Source organism: Oncorhynchus masou, chromosome 1, assembly GCF_036934945.1.
Source record: "Oncorhynchus masou masou isolate Uvic2021 chromosome 1, UVic_Omas_1.1, whole genome shotgun sequence".
NCBI classification, from domain to species: domain Eukaryota; kingdom Metazoa; phylum Chordata; class Actinopteri; order Salmoniformes; family Salmonidae; genus Oncorhynchus; species Oncorhynchus masou.
Window position 1 is genome coordinate 22,874,334 of NC_088212.1, and position 20,441 is coordinate 22,894,774.

General features: G+C 46.6%; 1 protein-coding gene across 1 annotated transcript in view; it reads right to left on the reverse strand.

The window, feature by feature from the left end:
• Window positions 1-20,441, reverse strand: part of LOC135539461 (voltage-dependent N-type calcium channel subunit alpha-1B-like) — a 183,754-nt gene that overhangs the window by 14,095 nt on the left and 149,218 nt on the right. Inside the window, exons 30-44 of the mRNA XM_064965362.1 lie at window positions 20,145-20,241; window positions 19,844-20,004; window positions 19,260-19,397; window positions 17,567-17,768; window positions 16,605-16,769; window positions 16,233-16,343; window positions 16,007-16,090; window positions 14,923-14,928; window positions 13,076-13,192; window positions 10,756-10,821; window positions 10,508-10,599; window positions 9,646-9,796; window positions 8,264-8,391; window positions 7,887-7,983; window positions 5,331-5,436 (exon numbers count right to left, since the gene is read on the reverse strand). Coding sequence (XP_064821434.1) covers window positions 5,331-5,436; window positions 7,887-7,983; window positions 8,264-8,391; window positions 9,646-9,796; window positions 10,508-10,599; window positions 10,756-10,821; window positions 13,076-13,192; window positions 14,923-14,928; window positions 16,007-16,090; window positions 16,233-16,343; window positions 16,605-16,769; window positions 17,567-17,768; window positions 19,260-19,397; window positions 19,844-20,004; window positions 20,145-20,241 — 1,721 coding nt within the window. The remainder of the gene's footprint in view (window positions 1-5,330; window positions 5,437-7,886; window positions 7,984-8,263; window positions 8,392-9,645; window positions 9,797-10,507; window positions 10,600-10,755; window positions 10,822-13,075; window positions 13,193-14,922; window positions 14,929-16,006; window positions 16,091-16,232; window positions 16,344-16,604; window positions 16,770-17,566; window positions 17,769-19,259; window positions 19,398-19,843; window positions 20,005-20,144; window positions 20,242-20,441) is intronic.

Genomic DNA, 20,441 nt, shown 5'->3' on the forward strand with positions numbered 1-20,441 from the left:
GTTCTGCTGACTATTCGTGGCTCAGTTGGTTAAGTGACTGTTTCTCACTCCGGAGACCCAGGTTCGTAACCGGGTCCTGACAGAAACACAGAGCCAAAAATGAACCCAGAGGCAGCCAGTTCCCAGGACCTTTTTGCCATGCTGTCCCACCACCAGGAGACTGTCCAACGCCACGAAGCCGCCCTGGTTCAGCAAGAGGCCTTAATGGCTAGACATTCTCATCTTCTGTCGGAGATGCTGACTTCCATTAAGCAAATATCTGATCGTCTTACCCCGGCAACAGTTCCCGTCCCAGTACCTCAGATTCACGTACCCATGGCAGTTAACCCCCTGGCTGAACCTCGTCTTCCACCTCCCCAACGGTTCTCAGGTGATCCAAGTGCTTGTAAAGGGTTTCTCACCCAATGTTCTCTCTCCTTTGAGCTACAACCCTCGTCGTTTCCCACCGACCGGTCTAAGATCGCTTATATCATCACCCTGCTGTCGGAAAAAGCCCTGGCCTGGGCTACTGCTGTGTGGGATGCCCATAGTTCCTGCTGTGCCAGCTACTCTGCCTTTGCTGAGGAATTCAAACGAGTGTTTCAAGGCCCAAGCAGTGGTTCTGACTCAGCCAAACAGCTCCTGACTCTCCACCAAGGTTGGCGCAGCGTGACGGACTATGCCATCCAGTTCCGCACGGTGGCAGCAGCAAGTGGCTGGAACAACGAGGCGCTCACGGTGTGCTTTCTGAATGGCCTTTCCGACACTATCCAAGATGAACTGGCCACTCGGGAACCACCGGACAATCTCGAGTCCCTGATCAAATTGGCCTCACGCATTGACCAGCGTCTGAGAGAGAGAGAACTCAACCGTAGACCTCTAGCCCCTATCAGTCCCAGCTCCGAGTCCCCACCTTTATCCTCGCTGGCTCCATCGGAACCCATGCAGATTGGACGCATCTCCCAGGCTGAGAGAGACCGCCGGATGAGGGAGCGACGCTGTCTATATTGCGGCAAACCGGGCCATTTCCGTTCCACGTGTCCCGGGCTCCAGGGAAACGCTCTGTCCCGTACAGACCGGGGGAACTGTAACGGGAAACATAACCTCCTCCCATCCGTCCAACTCCCGTCTGCTCATTCCAGTCACCCTCTCCTGGGACAACCACAAGCTTCACCTTCAAGCCTTGGTAGACTCTGGAGCCGCAGGTAACTTCATGGATGGTGTCTGGGCGAAGGAGAATGGCGTTCCCTCTGAACCTCTAAGTGAACCCATGAGGGTCACTACATTGGATGGAAGCCCTTTGGGATCTGGACTTGTCACTCATGTCACTACCTCCTTGCGACTTTCAGTTTCACAACACCAGGAATTGATGAACTTTCATTTGATCTCCTGTTCCGAGTTCCCTCTCGTCCTTGGATACCCCTGGCTTCACAGCCATAACCCTCACATCGACTGGTCTGTGGGCACTATCAAGCAGTGGGGTCCTACGTGCCAAGCTACTTGTATTTTCCAGAATTCCCCGAGTTCTACTCCCGAGTCTTTAGAATCCATCGACCTGACCCGAGTTCCCGAGTGTTACCATGACCTCAAACTGGTGTTTAGCAAACAGAGGGCCACCATGCTACCACCCCATAGACCTTACGATTGCCCCATCGACCTGTTTCCGGGCACTTGCCCCCCCAGGGGTCGGATCTTTTCCCTATCTCCACCCGATCGAGCTGCTATGGATACTTACATCAAGGACGCTCTGGAAGCAGGCCTCATGCGTCCATCCACCTCCCCGGCGGGAGCAGGGTTTTTCTTTGTGGCCAAGAAAGACGGTGGATTACGTCCTTGCATCGACTACCGGGGACTCAATGCCATAACCGTCCGTAACCGTTACCCGCTACCCCTTATGGCCACAGCCTTCGAGCTGCTCCAGGAAGCAGTTGTTTTCACTAAGCTTGACCTGCGGAACGCATACCATCTTGTGCGGATCAGACCTGGTGACGAGTGGAAGACCGCTTTCAACACGCCTACTGGTCACTATGAATACTTGGTGATGCCCTTCGGCCTGACCAACGCCCCAGCGGTGTTCCAAGCGCTCATAAACGATGTGCTTAGGGATATGCTTAACATTTTTGTGTTCGTTTACTTGGATGACATCCTCATCTTTTCGAGCTCCCTTCAAGAACACACTAAGCATGTCAGACAAGTACTCAAACGCCTCCTGGACAGCCATCTGTACGTTAAGCCGGAAAAATGTGAATTCCATTCATCCCGAGTACAATTCCTGGGATTTGTAGTGGAACCCGGTCGAGTCCAAATGGACCCCAGGAAGGTAGGGGCGGTAGCGGATTGGCCCACCCCCAAATCCGTTAAGGAAGTTCAGCGTTTCCTGGGCTTCACAAACTTTTACCGCAAGTTCATCAAGAACTTCAGCTTGGTGGCAGCCCCTCTCTCAGCTTTAACCAAGGGTGGCAATGCAAGGTTTTTGTGGGGAAGAGAAGCTGAGACGGCCTTCCAAGGACTCAAGCAGCGCGTTCTCTCTGCTCCCATCCTGATACTACCGACTACGGATGAACCATTTGTGGTGGAGGTAGACGCATCAGAGGTTGGTGTTGGAGCTGTCCTGTCTCAGAGGGGTGAAGACAAGAAGCTTCATCCGTGCGCTTTCTTCTCACACCGGCTTACCCCGACTGAGAGGAACTACGATGTGGGGGATCGTGAACTCCTAGCGGTTAAGATGGCATTGAAGGAATGGAGACACTGGCTCGAGGGGGCTTCTCACCCGTTTCAAGTGCTTACGGACCACAAAAATCTGGAGTATATCCAGCAGGCGAAGCGGTTGAACTCTAGACAAGCTAGATGGTCTCTTTTCTTCAATCGATTCCAGTTTATCCTCACCTATCGGCCCGGGTCGAAGAATCTCAAACCGGATGCCCTGTCCCGAGTCTACGCTCCTGCCATTCGAGATGACACGGACATGCCTGTCCTTCCTGCTGCTAAGATTGTGGCTCCGATCTCGTGGCAAGTTGAGGATACCGTGAGACGTGCTCAAGCTAGCGAACCGGACCCGAAAGGAGGTCCTGCCAATCGGTTGTTTGTCCCCAAGGCAGTGAGGACTCAGGTCCTTCTGTGGGGGCACTCCTCTCGCCTCACCTGTCATCCGGGCGTAGGTCGCACCTTGGAGTTCATCCAGCGTAAGTTCTGGTGGCCTACCATAAGAGAAGACGTTGCCACTTTCGTCAATGCCTGTCCCGTGTGCTGCCAGGGCAAATCTTCTCACCTCCGCCCTCAAGGACTCCTTCACCCTTTACCTGTTCCCCACAGACCCTGGTCCCATATCTCATTGGACTTTATTACTGGACTTCCTCCATCCCGTGGCAATACTACTATCCTAGTCATAATCGACAGGTTTTCAAAGGCGGCCAGGTTCGTCCCTCTGACTAAGTTACCTTCTGCCAAGGAAACGGCTGAGTTGGTAATTAATCATGTGTTCCGAGTCTTCGGCATTCCTCAAGATATGGTTTCTGACAGAGGTCCCCAGTTCGCCTCAAGGTTTTGGAAGGCCTTCTGCCAACTCATGGGGGCTTCTGCCAGTCTATCTTCAGGGTACCATCCGGAATCCAACGGCCAAACAGAGAGGATGAATCAAGAGCTGGAAACCACCCTCCGATGTATGACTCGTGACAACCCGTCCACATGGTCATCCTTTATTGTTTGGGCCGAATACGCGCACAACACCTTGCGCTCCTCCTCCACTGGTATGTCCCTGCACGAGTGTTAGTTTGGCTATGCTCCTCCATTGTTCCCGGACCAGGAGGCAGAAGTCAGAGTGCCTTCAGCCTTGAACTTCGTCAGACGCTGTCGGCTTATGTGGAGGAAGACCCGTCTTAATCTTATGCGTTCCTCACAGAGGTACCAACAACAAGCCAACAGACGTCGCCGTCCCAGGCCTACCCTGCGCCCCGGCCAGAGAGTCTGGCTCTCCACAAGAAACTTACCTCTACGGGTGGAGTCTCGCAAGCTGTCCCAAAAATACATCGGTCCCTTCAAGGTTGCCAGGAGAGTTAACCCAGTTTCTTATCGCCTACACTTACCCAGATCCCTTAAGATTAATCCCACATTTCACATTTCATTGTTAAAACCTGTTGTTTTTTCTCCCCTTGTCCCGGCAGACAGACCTTCCCCTCCGCCTCGTGTCATTGGAGGCCAGCCGGCTTATACCGTCCATCGGATACTGGATTCCCGCCGGGTGCAGCGGTCCTGGCAGTATCTGGTGGACTGGGAAGGCTACGGTCCCGAGGAGCACTCCTGGGTTCCTGCCAAAGACATCCTGGATCCTGACCTCATTCGTCAGTTCAGGGCCCTCCACCCTGAGAGAGCTGGTAGGAACGTCAGGAGCCGTTCCTAGGGGGGGGGGATTCTGTCAGGATTTGGCCAGGGTTGTTCCCGGGTTTTGGTCACTAGATGCCCCCATTGTGCTTTTTGACCTTATGTTTTTTCCCTTGTTCCCCATTATTATTTGCACCTGTACCTCGTTTCCCCTGATTGTATTTAAACCCTTAGTTTCCCTCAGTTCTGTGCTCTGTGTTTGTATGTTAGCACCCAGCCCTTGTGTTCTGTGTTTTCTTGTCGATTCCGGTGGATGCTCTTGTGGAATTCTGTTTTTGTTTTTGAGTGTCTCTTGAGGCTTTTTTGTGCTATTCCTACCACCTTTTGGATTTGCCATTTTTGTATTTAAGGACTTCTCCTTTTTTACTTTATTAAATACACCGTCTTAAGTACTGCTGTGTCTGCCTCATCTTCTGGGTTCTGCTGACTATTCGTGGCTCAGTTGGTTAAGTGACTGTTTCTCACTCCGGAGACCCAGGTTCGTAACCGGGTCCTGACACTAGTAATAGGAGTTGCAACAATTTTGGTTGATAATTTTAGAAAGAGAGGATCCGGATTGTCTAGCCCAGCTGATTTGTAGGGATTTAATCAAGTTGGCCTCATTAAAAGTGAAGGATAGATTCCAGAGGCATAGTATGCACCGCTCCTATCATGAATCACACATTCCAAGAGTGTGTTGGGCAGTGGAATTTTAGCAGACACCCAGCAGCTGACAGGGCAGGGATATGGAGAGAGAAAAGAGAGGGGTGAGTGGACAGGCAAGAGGGGGCACAGGATAGGTAGGGAGAGGGAACAGAGGAGGGGGACAGGGGAAGGGGGGCAGAGGATAGGGAGAGAGAGGGGACAGGGGAGAGGCAGAGAGAAGGGGCAGGGGAGAGAGAGAAGGGACAGGGGTGGGGACAGATGATAGGAAAAGAGAGGGGACAGGGGAGAGGGCAGAGTACAGGGAAAGAGAGTGGACAGAGCTGTCTGACCTGAGGCCAGTTTAATCTCCAGAGCTGTCCGGATCAGGGCCATTAGTGTGGAGGTGAAGTGGACTGTGTTGTCATCAGCGATGGGCATGTTCATCTTGACTAGCCGCTGGAGAGAGTGTGTGGAGGGAGGGAAGGTTAGAACACACTTTTTCTGTTAACACTTCAGCCAGACCATTGGCCAATCAGGAGAAACCAGACTGTGTGCTGCTGGTAATATTCACAGAGGACTCATGTAGAGTATATTGAGTGCTTTACCATGCTTTTATTTCAACAATACAATAAGATGTGATTGTTTGTTCTTCAGATTTGGTCTTGTAAATGAATCATATGGAAGGTTTTATGATTTGGTCGGGATAATTTAACGACAGCACACAAAACGCTTTCTCAACTAGTACAACAAGGAGACAAACTAAACATTGCCATTCACTGCTATTGGCTACAGTATGCACTATGCTGCAAGTCAAAGTGCACCGGTGCAAGACTGACATTGATCAAAATAATGGTGAGAAAAGGCATGTACGCATAACCATGGAAGTGCCTCAAAGATCTCAGGAGCTCGACTCTGTGGTTGCCTCCTAACAATCATAAAATTAGTTTAAAAAATAATCAGTCCTGCTCAAGTCAATAATACCTTGAGGACTAAGACCGAGCATCTACAGAAAAACCACGTGTCACACACAGTCCATTCAAAATAACCTGAACTGCTTATCAAAGGGATGATATCTACACCAATACATGCACACAATGCACTATATTTGATATTTAAGCTATTGTGGTAGAGTTGAGCTCCCCTGAACACAAAAAGCATTCACCTACTATCAGAGGCAGTGCAAAAGTAAGGCTGACCCAAGTCAGAATGAGAGAGGAGAGGAGGGGAGGGGTGAGACAAACACACCTACCCACACATGGGAACACCCATCGATAGAGAGAAAGTAGAGATGAAAGATAGGATGAGAGAGAATGAGAGATAGAAACAGAGGGAATAAAACACACAGAAGCCACACACACTGGCAAGACAAAAGCCCTCAGTAGGCACACAACTCGGGGGATAGATTCAAATAAGGTAAGGGAGAGGGAGAGCAATAATAAACCCCTTTCAAATAAGACTGTATATTGATTGATACATGATTGAAATTGTCTGGGGACAGTGCTCGATAGGTCTAATATTACTTTTTGTATGCATTGTAAAATAACATATACAGATTATTCCAATTATTCATCTGTGCATGTCTGCTGTGTTGGATGTATTAAATGACAGAGAATGGATTATATGAAATCTTATGATGTAATTATTATCCATATTTTAGGAGTTTAACACCTACCACTGTACATGTAACAAAATGCTTAGTAACAAGCGTTCACATAGTGTTGATACTGTATGTATCTCATGGTCTACTGTTTCTCTCTGCCTTTAGTGGACATCACCACACCAGCTGCTCCAAAGAAAGAGGGGGAGGGAGGTGGGGGGCTACACCAAAAAGATCAGAGCACTAGCAAAACAAACAAGAGAACATTGCAGAGCACAGAGATTGGCAGGAGGTTAAGCCAATGGGAAGACAGGTCAAGCAGAGGGAGTGGCTACCTTGTAGGCGACTCTTGGCGGACATTTCTTTCCCAAACCTAAGGGTGGGGACATGTGGAGGAGTATCTGATACATATCGAGGTACTTGATACGGCCACTTCACAGAGTAGGAAACAAAAAAACAAATATAGAAGAATATGGAAGTTAGAGAAGGAGGAGAGGAATACAAAGGAAAAAAATAAATACAAAATTAACCAAAAGGAAAAAACAAAAAAACAGAAATCTGTGTTATTTAGATTTCCAGTAGTGACATGGAGATGGATGCCATCTTTGGCCACGGTGGACCAGGGATGCATCAGTGCGGTGGTGAACTCAGCTCAGGAAGAAGTGAGCTGCTCAGATCCCTGAGGGGAGACATGGAATGGAAGAGTGAGTCTGTAGTGAGACGCAGAACACACAGGATGCTAATGGGGAGAGAATGACAGCATCGTACGTAGTGAGGATGTCTGCTTCCGCATGCTGAGAGACATCCAGGGGGGGGGGGGGGTTCACCAAGAGCACGGAAACAAAGGTATCAATGCCAGAATTAATTAAAGCCTTCTCTTCTCTTTACAACGTCTACATCTAGGATCCCAAAAACACATTATAGTATGTAAATATGTAAATATGTGGATCCAATTCAGATGTTTTCAAAATCTGAATCAAATGATCAATTTGGGACTAAACATCAGTTGTTAATGTTTAATCTAACTGTACATAGATAGGAGACGGACCAGGTACAGACCAGAATGTGTTCACTTTATACCTCGACCTACCATATAGAAATCAGGCATTGCGTATGGGTTTCCAATGTCAGGCAAAGTTGGGGTTTTGAAAGCTTTGTTTCCTGTCCGGCGTCATTAACCAAAGCCAGTCAGTCTAGAAGGGCAGGAGCTAGTGTGTAGGCGAGTCATTGGTGCACAGCCATTCAGTTTTGTCTCTTGGCATAGGAACACAAAGCACGCTAGTGGAGGAAATGTTCTGGGGTTGCTAACCTTGTACGCTACCCTATTAGGGCAGTTCTTCCCTAAGCCAAGAGGGGGCGAGATAATTCGTAACAAGTTGTACATATCGTTATAGCGAATCCGTCCGCTGCAAAAAGAACAAGCAGATATATAGAAACAACAACTTCAGGACAGCTTCAAGGGAACAATGATAATCAGAGGGCTGACTGCGTACAAGGAGGTGTGCTATCATACCATCTACATAGAGGATTGTCAGAAAGTCACAAAGTGTCAGGCAGTGTCAGTCAGTCCCCTCCATACTAGTAGCAGTAATACTAGATTCCACTCTGACTGGGTGAGATACAGTAGGAGCCCCAGCCAGCCAGATGGAGGGAGGGAGGGAAAGAGAAAGGGCAGTGGACACATACCAGGCAGCAGGGTCGTACTCAGCCCAAACACGGATGAACTCATCCAGATGATGAGGCCCCAGTATAGAAGAGTCTCGAGTCAGGTATTCAAAGTTATCCATGATCACAGCCACAAACAGATTAAGCATCTGGAAGAGAGGTTTAACAAGGATTTATATGAATAGACACAGTATGACAACAAAATCGGCAGCTAAATAGTTTTGCATAACATTAGGTCAAATCAAATCATTTTTTTTGTATTTAAAAAGTTTTGCATAATATTAGGTCAAATCAAATCATTTTTTTTGTATTTAAATAGTTTTGCATAATATTAGGTCAAATCAAATATTTGTTTCTATTTAAATAGTTTTGCATAACATTAGGTAACTACTAATCCTACGTTTCAGTCTTATTACCAGACTACACATTAGTGGAGGCTGCTTAGGGAAGGACGGCTCATAATAATGGCTGGAACCGAGTAAATGGAAACCATGTGTTTGATGTAGATCATCGGATGGGGCCACAGTGTCTCCTGACCCCTCCTGTCTCAGCCTCCAGTATTTATGCTTCAGTAGTTTGTGTCGGAGGGCTAGGGTCAGTCTGTTATATCTGGAGTACTTCTCCTGTCTTATCCGGTGTCCTGTGTGAATTTAAGTTTGCTCTCTCTAATTCTCTCTTTCTCTCTTTCTTTCTTTCTCTCTCTGTGAGGACCTGAGCCCTAGGACCATGCCTCAGGACTACCTGGCATGATGACTCCTTGCTGTCCCCAGTCCACCTGGCCGTGCTGCTGCTCCAGTTTCAACTGTTCTGCCTGCGGCTATGGAACCCTGACCTGTTCACCGGACAAGCTACCTGTCCCAGATGTGCTGTTTTCAACTCTCTAGAAACAGCAGGATCGGTAGAGATACTCTTAATGATCGGCTATGAAAAGCCAACTGACATTCACTCCTGAGGTGCTGACTTGTTGCACCCTCGACAACTACTGTGATTATTATTATTTGACCATGCTGGTCATTTATGAACATTTGAACATCTTGGCCATGTTCTGTTATAATCTCCACCCGACACAGCAAGAAGAGGACTGGCCACCACTCATAGCCTGGTCCTCTCTAGGTTTCTTCCTAGGTTTTGGCCTTTCTAGGGAATTTTCCTAGCCACCATGCTTCTACACCTGCATTGCTTACTGTTTGGGGTTTTAGGCTGGGTTTCTGTACAGCACTTTGAGATATCAGCTGATGTAAGAGGGACTATATAAATACATTTTATTTGAAATTTGATACCATTTCACGTCAGTCATTACCATGAGCAAGTCCTCCCCAACGAAGGTGCCACCAACCTCCTGTGCTGCACATCAACACAAATCTAACGGTTATGTGTGTATGTTGGATGACATCAGTACTAACCAGGAAAGAGCAGAGGAAGATGAAGGACACAAAGTAGAAGTAGGCAAAGTCACTGCCACACTCCTTCCCCAGGTTGCCTGACCTCTCATCACAGGCTCTGTGACTCAAACACGACAGCATGATCTCATGCCACGCCTCCCCTGTGGCACTCCTGGAGAACACAGGGGTGGACAGACAGACGGACAGGCGGACAATGGACAGACAATGGACAGACAGACAGACAGAAAATCAGCAGACAGACAGTGGACAGACAGACAGAAAATCAGCAGACAGACAATGGACAGACAGAAAGAAAATCAGCAGACAGACAGTGGACAGACAGACAGAAATAGTGACATACAGCAACAACAAAAAAGTGATTTTATTTTGAGTAATTTGGAGATGTTCACAGTGTACTAAAACATGTTCCCAGTTCCTGTTCCAACTCTGGTGGAGGATCCTTCAGAGTAGCAACTCAAACTGCATGCTCACTCTGCTGCTTGCCAGAACAGGGAAGAGGCCAGAGCAGGGTGGCTGTTCAAATAATCTCTGTTTCCTGGAGTTAGTCGACTAATATAAACCTATCATCATAAACCTGATGATCTGGACTGGTGTGCCCTGAGGAAACAAAGGGATGGTGTGGCAGAGTGGGAGAGGAGGACACAAGACCACTTTCATTCCCAGGCAATGCTACCTAGAAGACCTGGGGGTGGAGCCTGGCACAGTACAGAGCACAGCCCACTCTGCTGCATGCACCAATTACAAGAGAATATATAGAAACCCTGGCTTACAGTCACAAGAGGGAGAGGGAGAGGGAGAGAGGGGGGGGAGGAGATGAGAGAGGGAGAGAAACAGGGACAGGGTTATTTAATAATGTATATACCTGAACAGTAGCATGAGAGCCTGAAGAAAAGTGCGGAAGTTGTTGTGGTGAGTGATGGATGTGTCCTCGTTGAGCTCAATGTTTCCGAACACCTGGCAAAGTAAGGGATCGATTATACCCACAGATCATGACAGTTGTTATGCCTTACATTGCATAACAATTTTCTTATTCAATAAAAAAACACAATTTCACACCATTAGTCTGTAGGCATGTATAATCAAATAATTTTGAATGGAAGCAGCACCCACCTGCATACCGATGATGGCATAGATGAAGAACAGCATTGCTATCAGAAGGCAAACATAGGGCAGGGCCTGGAAGTAGAGGATTTTTTAGGCTTGAGTGGGTGGGATCATTAGGCCCATGGCAGTGGGTGAGTGTCACACCCTGACCTTAGAGAACTGTTTATTCTCTGTTGGTTGGGGCGTGATAGTGACTACGGTGGTTCATCTAGGTGATTAATGGTTTATGTTGGCCTGGTATGGTTCCCAATCAGAGACAGCTGTTTATCGCTGTCTCTTATTGGGGATCATATTTAGGCAGCCATTTCCTCATTGTGCTTTGTGGGATCTTGTCTACGGATAGTTGCCTGTAGCGTCACGTTTTGTTTGGCAGTTTGTTGTTTGTGTTCAGTGTTCATTTATTAAAGGATAATGTACGCCTACCACACTGCACCTTGGTCTCCTTCTAACAACGGACGTGACAGAAGATTCCACCAACAACGGACCAAGCAGCGTGCCCGGAAGATAATGGCATCCTGGTCTGTGGAGCTGATTAGGGAGAGAACATCCTGGACTTGGGACAACATAACAGCAGGAGAGAAGAGCCTGCCATGGAGGCAGGCGGAAGCAGCGAAGGAGGGACAGCGACGAAGTTGGGGAGGTAGGCCACAGAAACCCCAATATTTTTTTGGGGGGGGCACATGGTGCAGTCGGTGGAGCCGAGGAGTGAACCAGAGCCAGTCTGGGAGAAGGAGAATTTGGAGGAGAGAGAAATGGGAGAATTGTTGAGTTGGTGGAGGATGAGTTGGTGTCAGGACACGGTTACAAACCTGGGTCTCCGGAGTGAGAAACAGTCACTTAACCAACTGAGCCACGAATAGTCAGCAGAACCCAGAAGATGAGGCAGACACAGCAGTACTTAAGACGGTGTATTTAATAAAGTAAAAAGGAGAAGTCCTTCAATACAAAAAATGGCAAATCCAAAAGGTGGTAGGAATAGCACAAAAAAGCCTCTAGAGATACTCAAAAACAAAAACAGAATTCCACAAGAGCATCCACCGGAATCGACAAGAATACACAGAACACTAGGGCTGGGTGCTAACATACAAACACAAAGCACAGAACTGAGGGAAACTAAGGGTTTAAATACAATCAGGGAAAACGAGGCACAGGTGCAAATAATAATGGGGAACAAGGGAAAAAACATAAGGTCAAAAAGCACAATGGGGGCATCTAGTGACCAAAACCCGGAACAACCCTGGCCAAATCCTGACAGTTGGTGGAGGATTTTAGAATAAAGGAACGTGTTGTCAGTTTGGTGCCACCTGAGTCAGCTCCCCGTACTCGTCCTGAGAAGTGGATTAAAGTTCCGGTACCTTTGATGCCGGCATTACGCACCAGGTCTCCAGTACATCTCCACAGCCCGGTACATCCTGTTCCTGCTCCTCGCACTCTCCCTCAAGTGCGTGTCCCCAGTCAGGTCCGTCCTGTTCCTGCTCCTCGCACTCGCCCTGAGGTGCGTGTCATCAGCCCGGTGCCACCTTTACCAGTCCCACGCTTCAGGCCTCCAGTGCGCCTCCACAGTCCAGTACGTCCTGTGCCTCTTCCCCGCATTCGCCCTGAGGTGCGTGTCATCAGCCCGGTGCCACCTGTACTGGTCCCACGCATCAGGCCTCCAGTACACCTCCACAGTCCAGAGCTTCCGGCAACAGTTCCCAGTTCAGAGCTTCCGGCAACAGTTCCCAGTCCAGAGCTTCCGGCAACAGTTCCCAGTCCAGAGCTTCCGGCAACAGTTCCCAGTCCAGAGCTTCCGGCAACAGTTCCCAGTCCAGAGCTTCCGGCAACAGTTCCCAGTCCAGAGCTTCCGGCAACAGTTCCCAGTCCAGAGCTTCCGGCAACAGTTCCCAGTCCAGAGCTTCCGGCAACAGTTCCCAGTCCAGAGCTTCCGGCAACAGTTCCCAGTCCAGAGCTTCCGGCAACAGTTCCCAGCCGCCCCCACCCCGACGGTAGATGCCCATCCTGACCCTCCCCCCTATTGAGTCAGGTTTTGCGGTCGGTGTCCGCATCTTTGGGGAGGGGGTTCTGTCACGCCCTGACCATAGAGAGCTGTGTATTCTCTGTTAGTTGGGGCGTGATAGTGACTAGGGTGGGTCATCTAGGTGATTAATGGTTCATGTTGGCGTGTTTTTTTTTTTCGTTCAGTGAGTTTCGATTTATTAAAATATGTGGAACTCTACGCACGCTGCGTCCTTGGTCCAATCATTATAACGATCGTGACAGTGAGGTGTGTAAGTGTGTGTGTATGTGTGTCTGTGTGTGCAGGTGTTTGTGTGTGTGTGTGTATCACCTTAAAGGACTGGACGAAGGTCCACAGCAGGATACGGATGGTGTAGCCTTGCCTCAGTAGTTTGATGAGACGAGCTGCTCTGAACAGCCTCAGAAAACTCAGGTTCAAAAGCCGGTCCTGTGGGGCCGGGTGACAAAAACCTTACAGCCCATTCACTGGAGGCATTCAAAACATGACCCCAGATCACTACATAACGACAATAATGCAGATTAAATAACATGATTGTATTTGGTTGGTCTAGTTTCAATTTGCTGAAGGATGCCAAATAATGCAGCTACACAGATCTGTACACACAGTGCTGTAGATAAAGTAAAGACTGGAAGGAGAAAAAGTAATGGGACAGGAGGGTAGTCATTCACCCCGTGGTGGAAAAAGTAATGGGACAGGAGTAGTCAAAAGTGGAAAAAGTAATGGGACAGGAGGGGGAGTCATTCACCCCGTGGTGGAAAAAGTAATGGGACAGGAGGGTAGTCATTCACCCCGTGGTGGAAAAAGTAATGGGACAGTAGGGTAGTCATTCACCCCGTGGTGGAAAAAGCAATGGGACAGGAGGGGTAGTCATTCACCCCGTGGTGGAAAAAGTAATGGGACAGGAGGGGGAGTCATTCACCCCGTGGTGGAAAAAGTAATGGGACAGGAGGGTAGTCATTCACCCCGTGGTGGAAAAAGTAATGGGACAGTAGGGTAGTCATTCACCCCGTGGTGGAAAAAGTAATGGGGCAAGGAGGGGTAGTCATTCACCCCGTGGTGGAAAAAGTAATGGGGCAAGGAGGGGTAGTCATTCACCCCGTGGTGGAAAAAGTAATGGGACAGTAGGGTAGTCATTCACCCCGTGGTGGAAAAAGTAATGGGACAGGAGGGGTAGTCATTCACCCCGTGGTGGAAAAAGTAATGGGACAGTAGGGTAGTCATTCACCCCGTGGTGGAAAAAGTAATGGGACAAGGAGGGGTAGTCATTCACCCCGTGGTGGAAAAAGTAATGGGACAGGATGGGTAGTCATTCACCCCGTGGTGGAAAAAGTAATGGGACAGGAGGGGTAGTCATTCACCCCGTGGTGGAAAAAGTAATGGGACAAGGAGGGGTAGTCATTCACCTCGTGGTGGAAAAAGTAATGGGACAGGAGGGGTAGTCATTCACCCCGTGGTGGAAAAAGTAATGGGATAGGAGGGGTAGTCATTCACCCCGTGGTGGAAAAAGTAATGGAACAGGAGGGGTAGTCATTCACCCCGTGGTGGAAAAAGTAATGGGACAGGAGGGGTAGTCATTCACCCCGTGGTGAAAAAAGCATATTTGAGTAAAAGTAAAGATACCTTCATAGAAAATTACTCAAGTAAAAGAGAAAGTCACCCAGTAAAATACTACTTGAGTAAAAGTCTAAAAGTATTTGGTTTTAAATATACTTAAGTATCAAAAGTACATGTAATTGCTGAAATATACTTAAGTATTGAAAGTAAAAATATAATATTGTCCCTATATTAAGCAAACCCAGACAGCCACATTGTCTAGTTTTTTTAATTTACGGATAGCCAGGAGAACACTCCAACACTCAGACATAATTTATAAACGATACATAAGTGTTTAGTGAGTCCACCAGATCAGAGGCAATAGCGATGACCAGGGATGTTCTCTTGATAAGTGCATGAATTTGTCCATTTTCCTGTCCTGCTAAGCATTCAAAATTTAACGAGTACTTTTGGAAAGTCAGGATAAATGTATAGAGTAAAAAAAACATAATTTTCTTTAGGAATGTAGTAAAAGTTGTCAAAAAATATAAATTGTAAAGTACAGATACCCCAAAAAACTACTTCTGTAGTACTTGAAAGTATTTTTACACCACTGCACTCACCGTTGTCTATAAAAGCAGTTGTTTAGCCGTAGCAGATGGTGGGCACATCAGAGAAGACATTCAACAAGAGGACAATGCAGAAAGGGTGACAAGGAGAGGGAGAGAAAGAAAGACAGAGAGAGAGAGAAACAAGGAAAAGAGAGAAAAATAGAAACAGTAATGACAAAGCCTGTAAGCTCAAAACACACACTTAAATCAGTCAGAGCATTGGACAATGATACAGATACTGTAGGATACTGGACAGATAAAGACATTGTATCACTACAGTAGGAGAACATTAAAAAGTACTACAGGGACTGACAGAAACATGTTGAAGGATTCACATAGATTTGCTCATAATATGACTAGGAGATGATAATGATACACACAAATCCCATTCCCTGTTGAACTCAGCTGAACTGCCTCACGTTCTCACTCAGAGCCCATATCAGGCATCAGTGAAGAATCAATAACGTTAACTTGTAGCTCTGTTCACAAACTCTTTCTCTCCTTCTCTCCCCCTCTGGGCCCGAGTTAAGCCATCTTTGCTGAGACGGCTATTCAGCACATCAGGGTTGAGCCTGTATACAGGTCAAGCCGACTCTGTTTACACAAACTGTCTATACAGCCTTATGTCTCTGCATGTCACTAAACTACCAATACTTTGCCTTATTAACCTTTTACTGCAGTGGGATAAATCAGGGCCACACAGAGTGTTTCTGGCACGTCTTAAACAAATCTACCTCGAAACAAAAGTATACAACCTCACACAAATGGTTACGAGCTTAAAAATAAGACACTATGGCAGATATAGAGTTGAAATGTATCTAATTTTGTTTTGCATCCAAATATAATAGTTTATATAAACCACAGAAGACAAAAATGTAACAAAACCGTTTGACAAAGAAACACCAGATTTTCGGTGTTTGAAAAATACATGTTTATTATTTATGAAATTATGAAAAATATGAATAACATTCCACCCATGAGGCCACAAGAGGGCGCTTTGGTCATTTGACTGCAGGAAAGGGCTACAATGTATTGTAATGTATATAGAGGAAGGTGGAAGTAGCACATTGTGTGCTCTGCTGATTTCTTAGCTTACATTGATTTCTGTGACCACGATGTCAGTTATACTTCCCAGCACGGTCACAAAGTCAAACACGTTCCAGGCATCCTTCAGGTAGTTCTGGAACGAGAAGGGATTGAATATCACTCACAAACTCAAGGCATGCAGTGCACCTTCAAATCATCAATCACCTTCAAATCATTGATAATCTTTGCCATATTGATGGCATGCAGATAAAGAGGAAGGAGGACAGTAAACCCACCAGTGGTCCGAAGGCGATGATCTTCAGAATACACTCCAGAGAGAAGAGGGCAGTGAAGACAATGTTGAAGTGCTTCAACATGGCCTCGTAGAAGTCTGGAGCTCCATGGAACTGGTGCAGGGTGGGTGAGGGAGTGAGATAGAGTGAGAGTGAGAAAGAGTGTGTGAGAGAGAGAGCGAGAGAGAGAGTGTGTGAAAGAGAGAGAGGGGAGAGAACGAGAAACTTAATAAGCAGATAGCTAATATACCTCCTAAAATATCAACACTGTGTGAATAGGAATTTTTCCTGAGCACTCGATCAGACAAGGAAAATCTCCAGGCCATAGTTATATCCTACTGTATTTTGTTTGTGACTGCGATGGACTGTACCAACCTTCATCATGAGCACCACGGTGTTCAGGGCGATCATGATCATAATGGCGTACTCAAACGGAGGTGACACCACAAACTTCCACATCCGGTACTGGAAGGACTGTACGTTCTCTGGCATGTAACGTGTCAGTGGCTTGGCGTTGATGGCGAAGTCAATGCAGGCCCTCTGAAAAGAACGAGACGGAAATGACATGCGTCCGATGTTCCCTTTCAAATTCACCATCCATTTCCTCATCATCATGACCATCAGCACCAATCACCAGTTATCAATCCATCACTCTTTCAACCATTACCTTCATCAGGACCACTGAATCTGTGTCATCAACTCAGACGGAAATACTGTGAAGAAAACAACTCATATCTTACGAGACAGCAAGCAGAGAGTCCTGATTCTATCAGAGCCATGTGCAGAGGGGATGTCTGAATCCAGAGGATGGATACATGGCTAGTTCCTCCTGGCTGTACTCTGGCTCCAGTTAGCCAAGTCAGGTTAGGTTAGCAAACAAACAGACACAGGGAGACGTATCTGTTGTGTTAGTTCAGAATAGGGACAGAGGGAGACATTGTATATCTATCTGTGGTTGCCTAATGGGGTTCTGTTAGACATGAGGAAGGGGGATAGGGGATGACTCGCTGGGTGGGGCTCCAGAATGAATCATGGACCTGTCACACTGGCGCTCACCAAGTAGGCTGTACTGCATCTGTTGCTACTGCAGGATCCACTGCAGCCTCACCGACTCAACAACTGAACCCAGCATAAAAACAGCAGCAGCAGTGAGAGAAAGACTGTACCTGCACTGAGTACTCAGCATTATATAAGGGTGGTAACATCTACAGAGCATCGTGAGCTTTGCACTGCACAGGGCACCGATGACCAACACGTCACAAATGAAGAAAGTATACTTGGAAGAAATACGAATTGTTATTGCTTTGCTTCAAAGTGAGTTATCGCCCGTGCTGTACCTCGTTTTTCTCCAGGCTGCACTCCGACATGGCCTTGTCCCCTTGCTCCTGGAAGGTAATGATGATCAAGGCCACAAAGATGTTGACGAAGAAGAAGGGAAAGACCACGAAGTAGACCACGTAGAAGATGGAGATCTCTATACGGTAGCCTGGACTGGGACCCTGGTCCTCAAAGGTAGCGTCCACAGAGTGCTTCAGAACACTGGAGAGGAACACAGGAACCATGCTGTCAATATATGGAACCACTCACAACAACAGTCAGCTTTGGTTAAACTGCAACCAAGTTTCCTACAGTTACTACAATATGACTAAAACCTAACTGAAAACGATTCAACTATTTAAAGTTCAATATCTAAAATTAGGGACATAGGCAATTAAAATCCTTTGTTAAAATGTAATAGGCGTGTGATTAATGTTCAACGTTGCTGATACAAAGGTTCATTTTCATCTGCCGTGTTAAGACGACAGTAAAAGTCCAGCTGAGTGAGAGAGAGACTGGGCACTAACCCCAGTCCTCCGGGTCATGAGGACCGAGTCTGATTTAATGGACTTCATTTTGACGTAACATAAAAAACTGGATTGTTTAATAACATAGCTAATTCAATGATTTCATTGAGGAGGACAGAGGAGCTGGAATAAGAAGGAGGACAGGCTGGAAATGGCAGAGAAGGCACTCTGGTGTGCCGACCCGACAAGCTGGCACACTTTGCTTGATTTTATTTTAATCTAATTTTGTCCTCATTCAGACAAAATCCTTAAATATTAAAATACAATTTATAATACAATCATATTTTCACATATAACACACGGTTACAAACTGACATATTGACCAGATAAATACTGTGACACTGAAAATATAGATTGGTTCCTTCATCTACCGTAGTCATGCACAATCTTCCAATTTATTATATGTAAGTGGCTCTATAGTATTGTTTGAATTTAGATATTGATAGGTTTCTGGTTATCTCAGATAAATTATTCATTTTCTTTGATGCTCTGAATCTAAATGTTATTTAGCCTATTTCTCTTCTCTGCCAGGGTCAGACATACTGTAGGTGGTGGACAATCTATTCCTAGTATTGCCTGAATGTGTCTCTTACCAAATGAATCCTGTTGTGAATGGAGTTTGGCCATTTAAATGATGTACATTATGAAATCAAATAAGCATGTTTTTTTTCTAATAATCTTGTTGATTGATGACCACCCAAGAGCATTGTGCATGACTACAACAGAATAATCATATTCTATCATATTCTACCTTAGAACAATCCTTGCTGCTTTATTCTGGGCAATCTGCAGCCTCCTAATCTCCCTTGCGGATGCATTCCTCAACCACAGAACAGTAGTTCATCTGACTCACAATTAATGATTGGGTTGTTTGCTTAAGAATCTTTGCATGCAGTTTTAATTATTTTCTTATATAGATGAGTTATTTGAGACAATTACAGAGACTAGCACAGCACATTCTCAAAACATATCCCCAGGGCGGGCTTATTCACAGTCTACTGTTCTAATGTCAGCCTGTCGGTCAGTCTGTCTGTTTGTGTATCTGCCTGAGAGCTACAGCACATTCTCAGAACATATCCCCAGGCCCGTTCACCCATTCTACTACCGGTCTGTCTGAGAGCAACCAGTCCACCAAAGACCTCAACTTTACAGAGCAACTCAAAATGAACCTGGAAAGTGGACTTACTCGGGCCAGCCCTCTCCGGTGGACACAGTGAAGAGAGTGAGGAAGGCCCACAGCACGTTGTCATAGTGGAACTCATACTTCTTCCACACCCGAGGCTGGGCGGCCACCTCATCCTTATCGTAGTCCAGGAAATGACCTCTGTTTAGGGGAGAGAGAGAGAGAGAAACAGGGGGAGGGGAGAGGGAGAACAACTTACTGCACACATGAACACATACACAAATATAAATACTCAGATACTATTTTGATTATAGACTGACAAAACACCATGTCCCTGTGAAAAATCAATAGGATCCTCAAACAAAACACATAATTACTGCAATCATTTTCAAAGCAGCACTGGGCTGTGCTTCTCTCTATTGGGGAAGATACAGTAATTGTACACTGGCATAGCGGCATGCAAAGCTGCAAGCCAGAGCCAGGCAGGGCTGTACCACCACAGCTGCCTTGGAGGGGGAGCCCTCCTCTGAGCTGTTACCGTTATTACATGGTTTGCTCTATCAGACTGTTGGGCCCAGTGCCTTGGTGCCAACGATGTTCATACTGTATGCCTTCTCCTGTTTCATTTCATAATGCTGTAGAACTACCTGCAGTCCTTCTCCAGTGCCTTGGACTCATCGGAGCAGTAGAAGAACTTCCCCTTGAACAGTTGCACAGCGATGACAGCGAAGATGAACATGAAGAGCATGTAGACAATGAGGATGTTGAAGACGTTCTTCAGGGAGTTGACCACACAGTCAAACACAGCCTGAGAGAGGACACACACACACACAAACACACACACACAGAAAAATGGGGTTGGATTAGATACTGTACACACTGATGATTATGTTCTGACAACAGCAGTGAATACGTGTGACTGTAGAGCAGTGTAAGTCCATAATGTACCTTCAGCTTTGGCAGGCGCTTGATGGTCTTGAGGGGCCGTAAGACTCGCAGAACTCTGAGGGACTTGATGGTGCTGATGTCCTTTCCTTTGGACCCTCTGAAGAAAGAAAAACACTAAGTTAGACGACACACCTGTAAGGTCATCACTCAACTGCTAAACCCTGTGAGAAGATAGTTGTGTACAGAAACTGCTCAAACAACAATTGCATTACAAAAGAGGCAAACCACTTGTGACAGAAATCAGTAGCTTGTTGATAAATCACTGTTGGTTTTAAATGTTTCATGAATTGTAAGGCT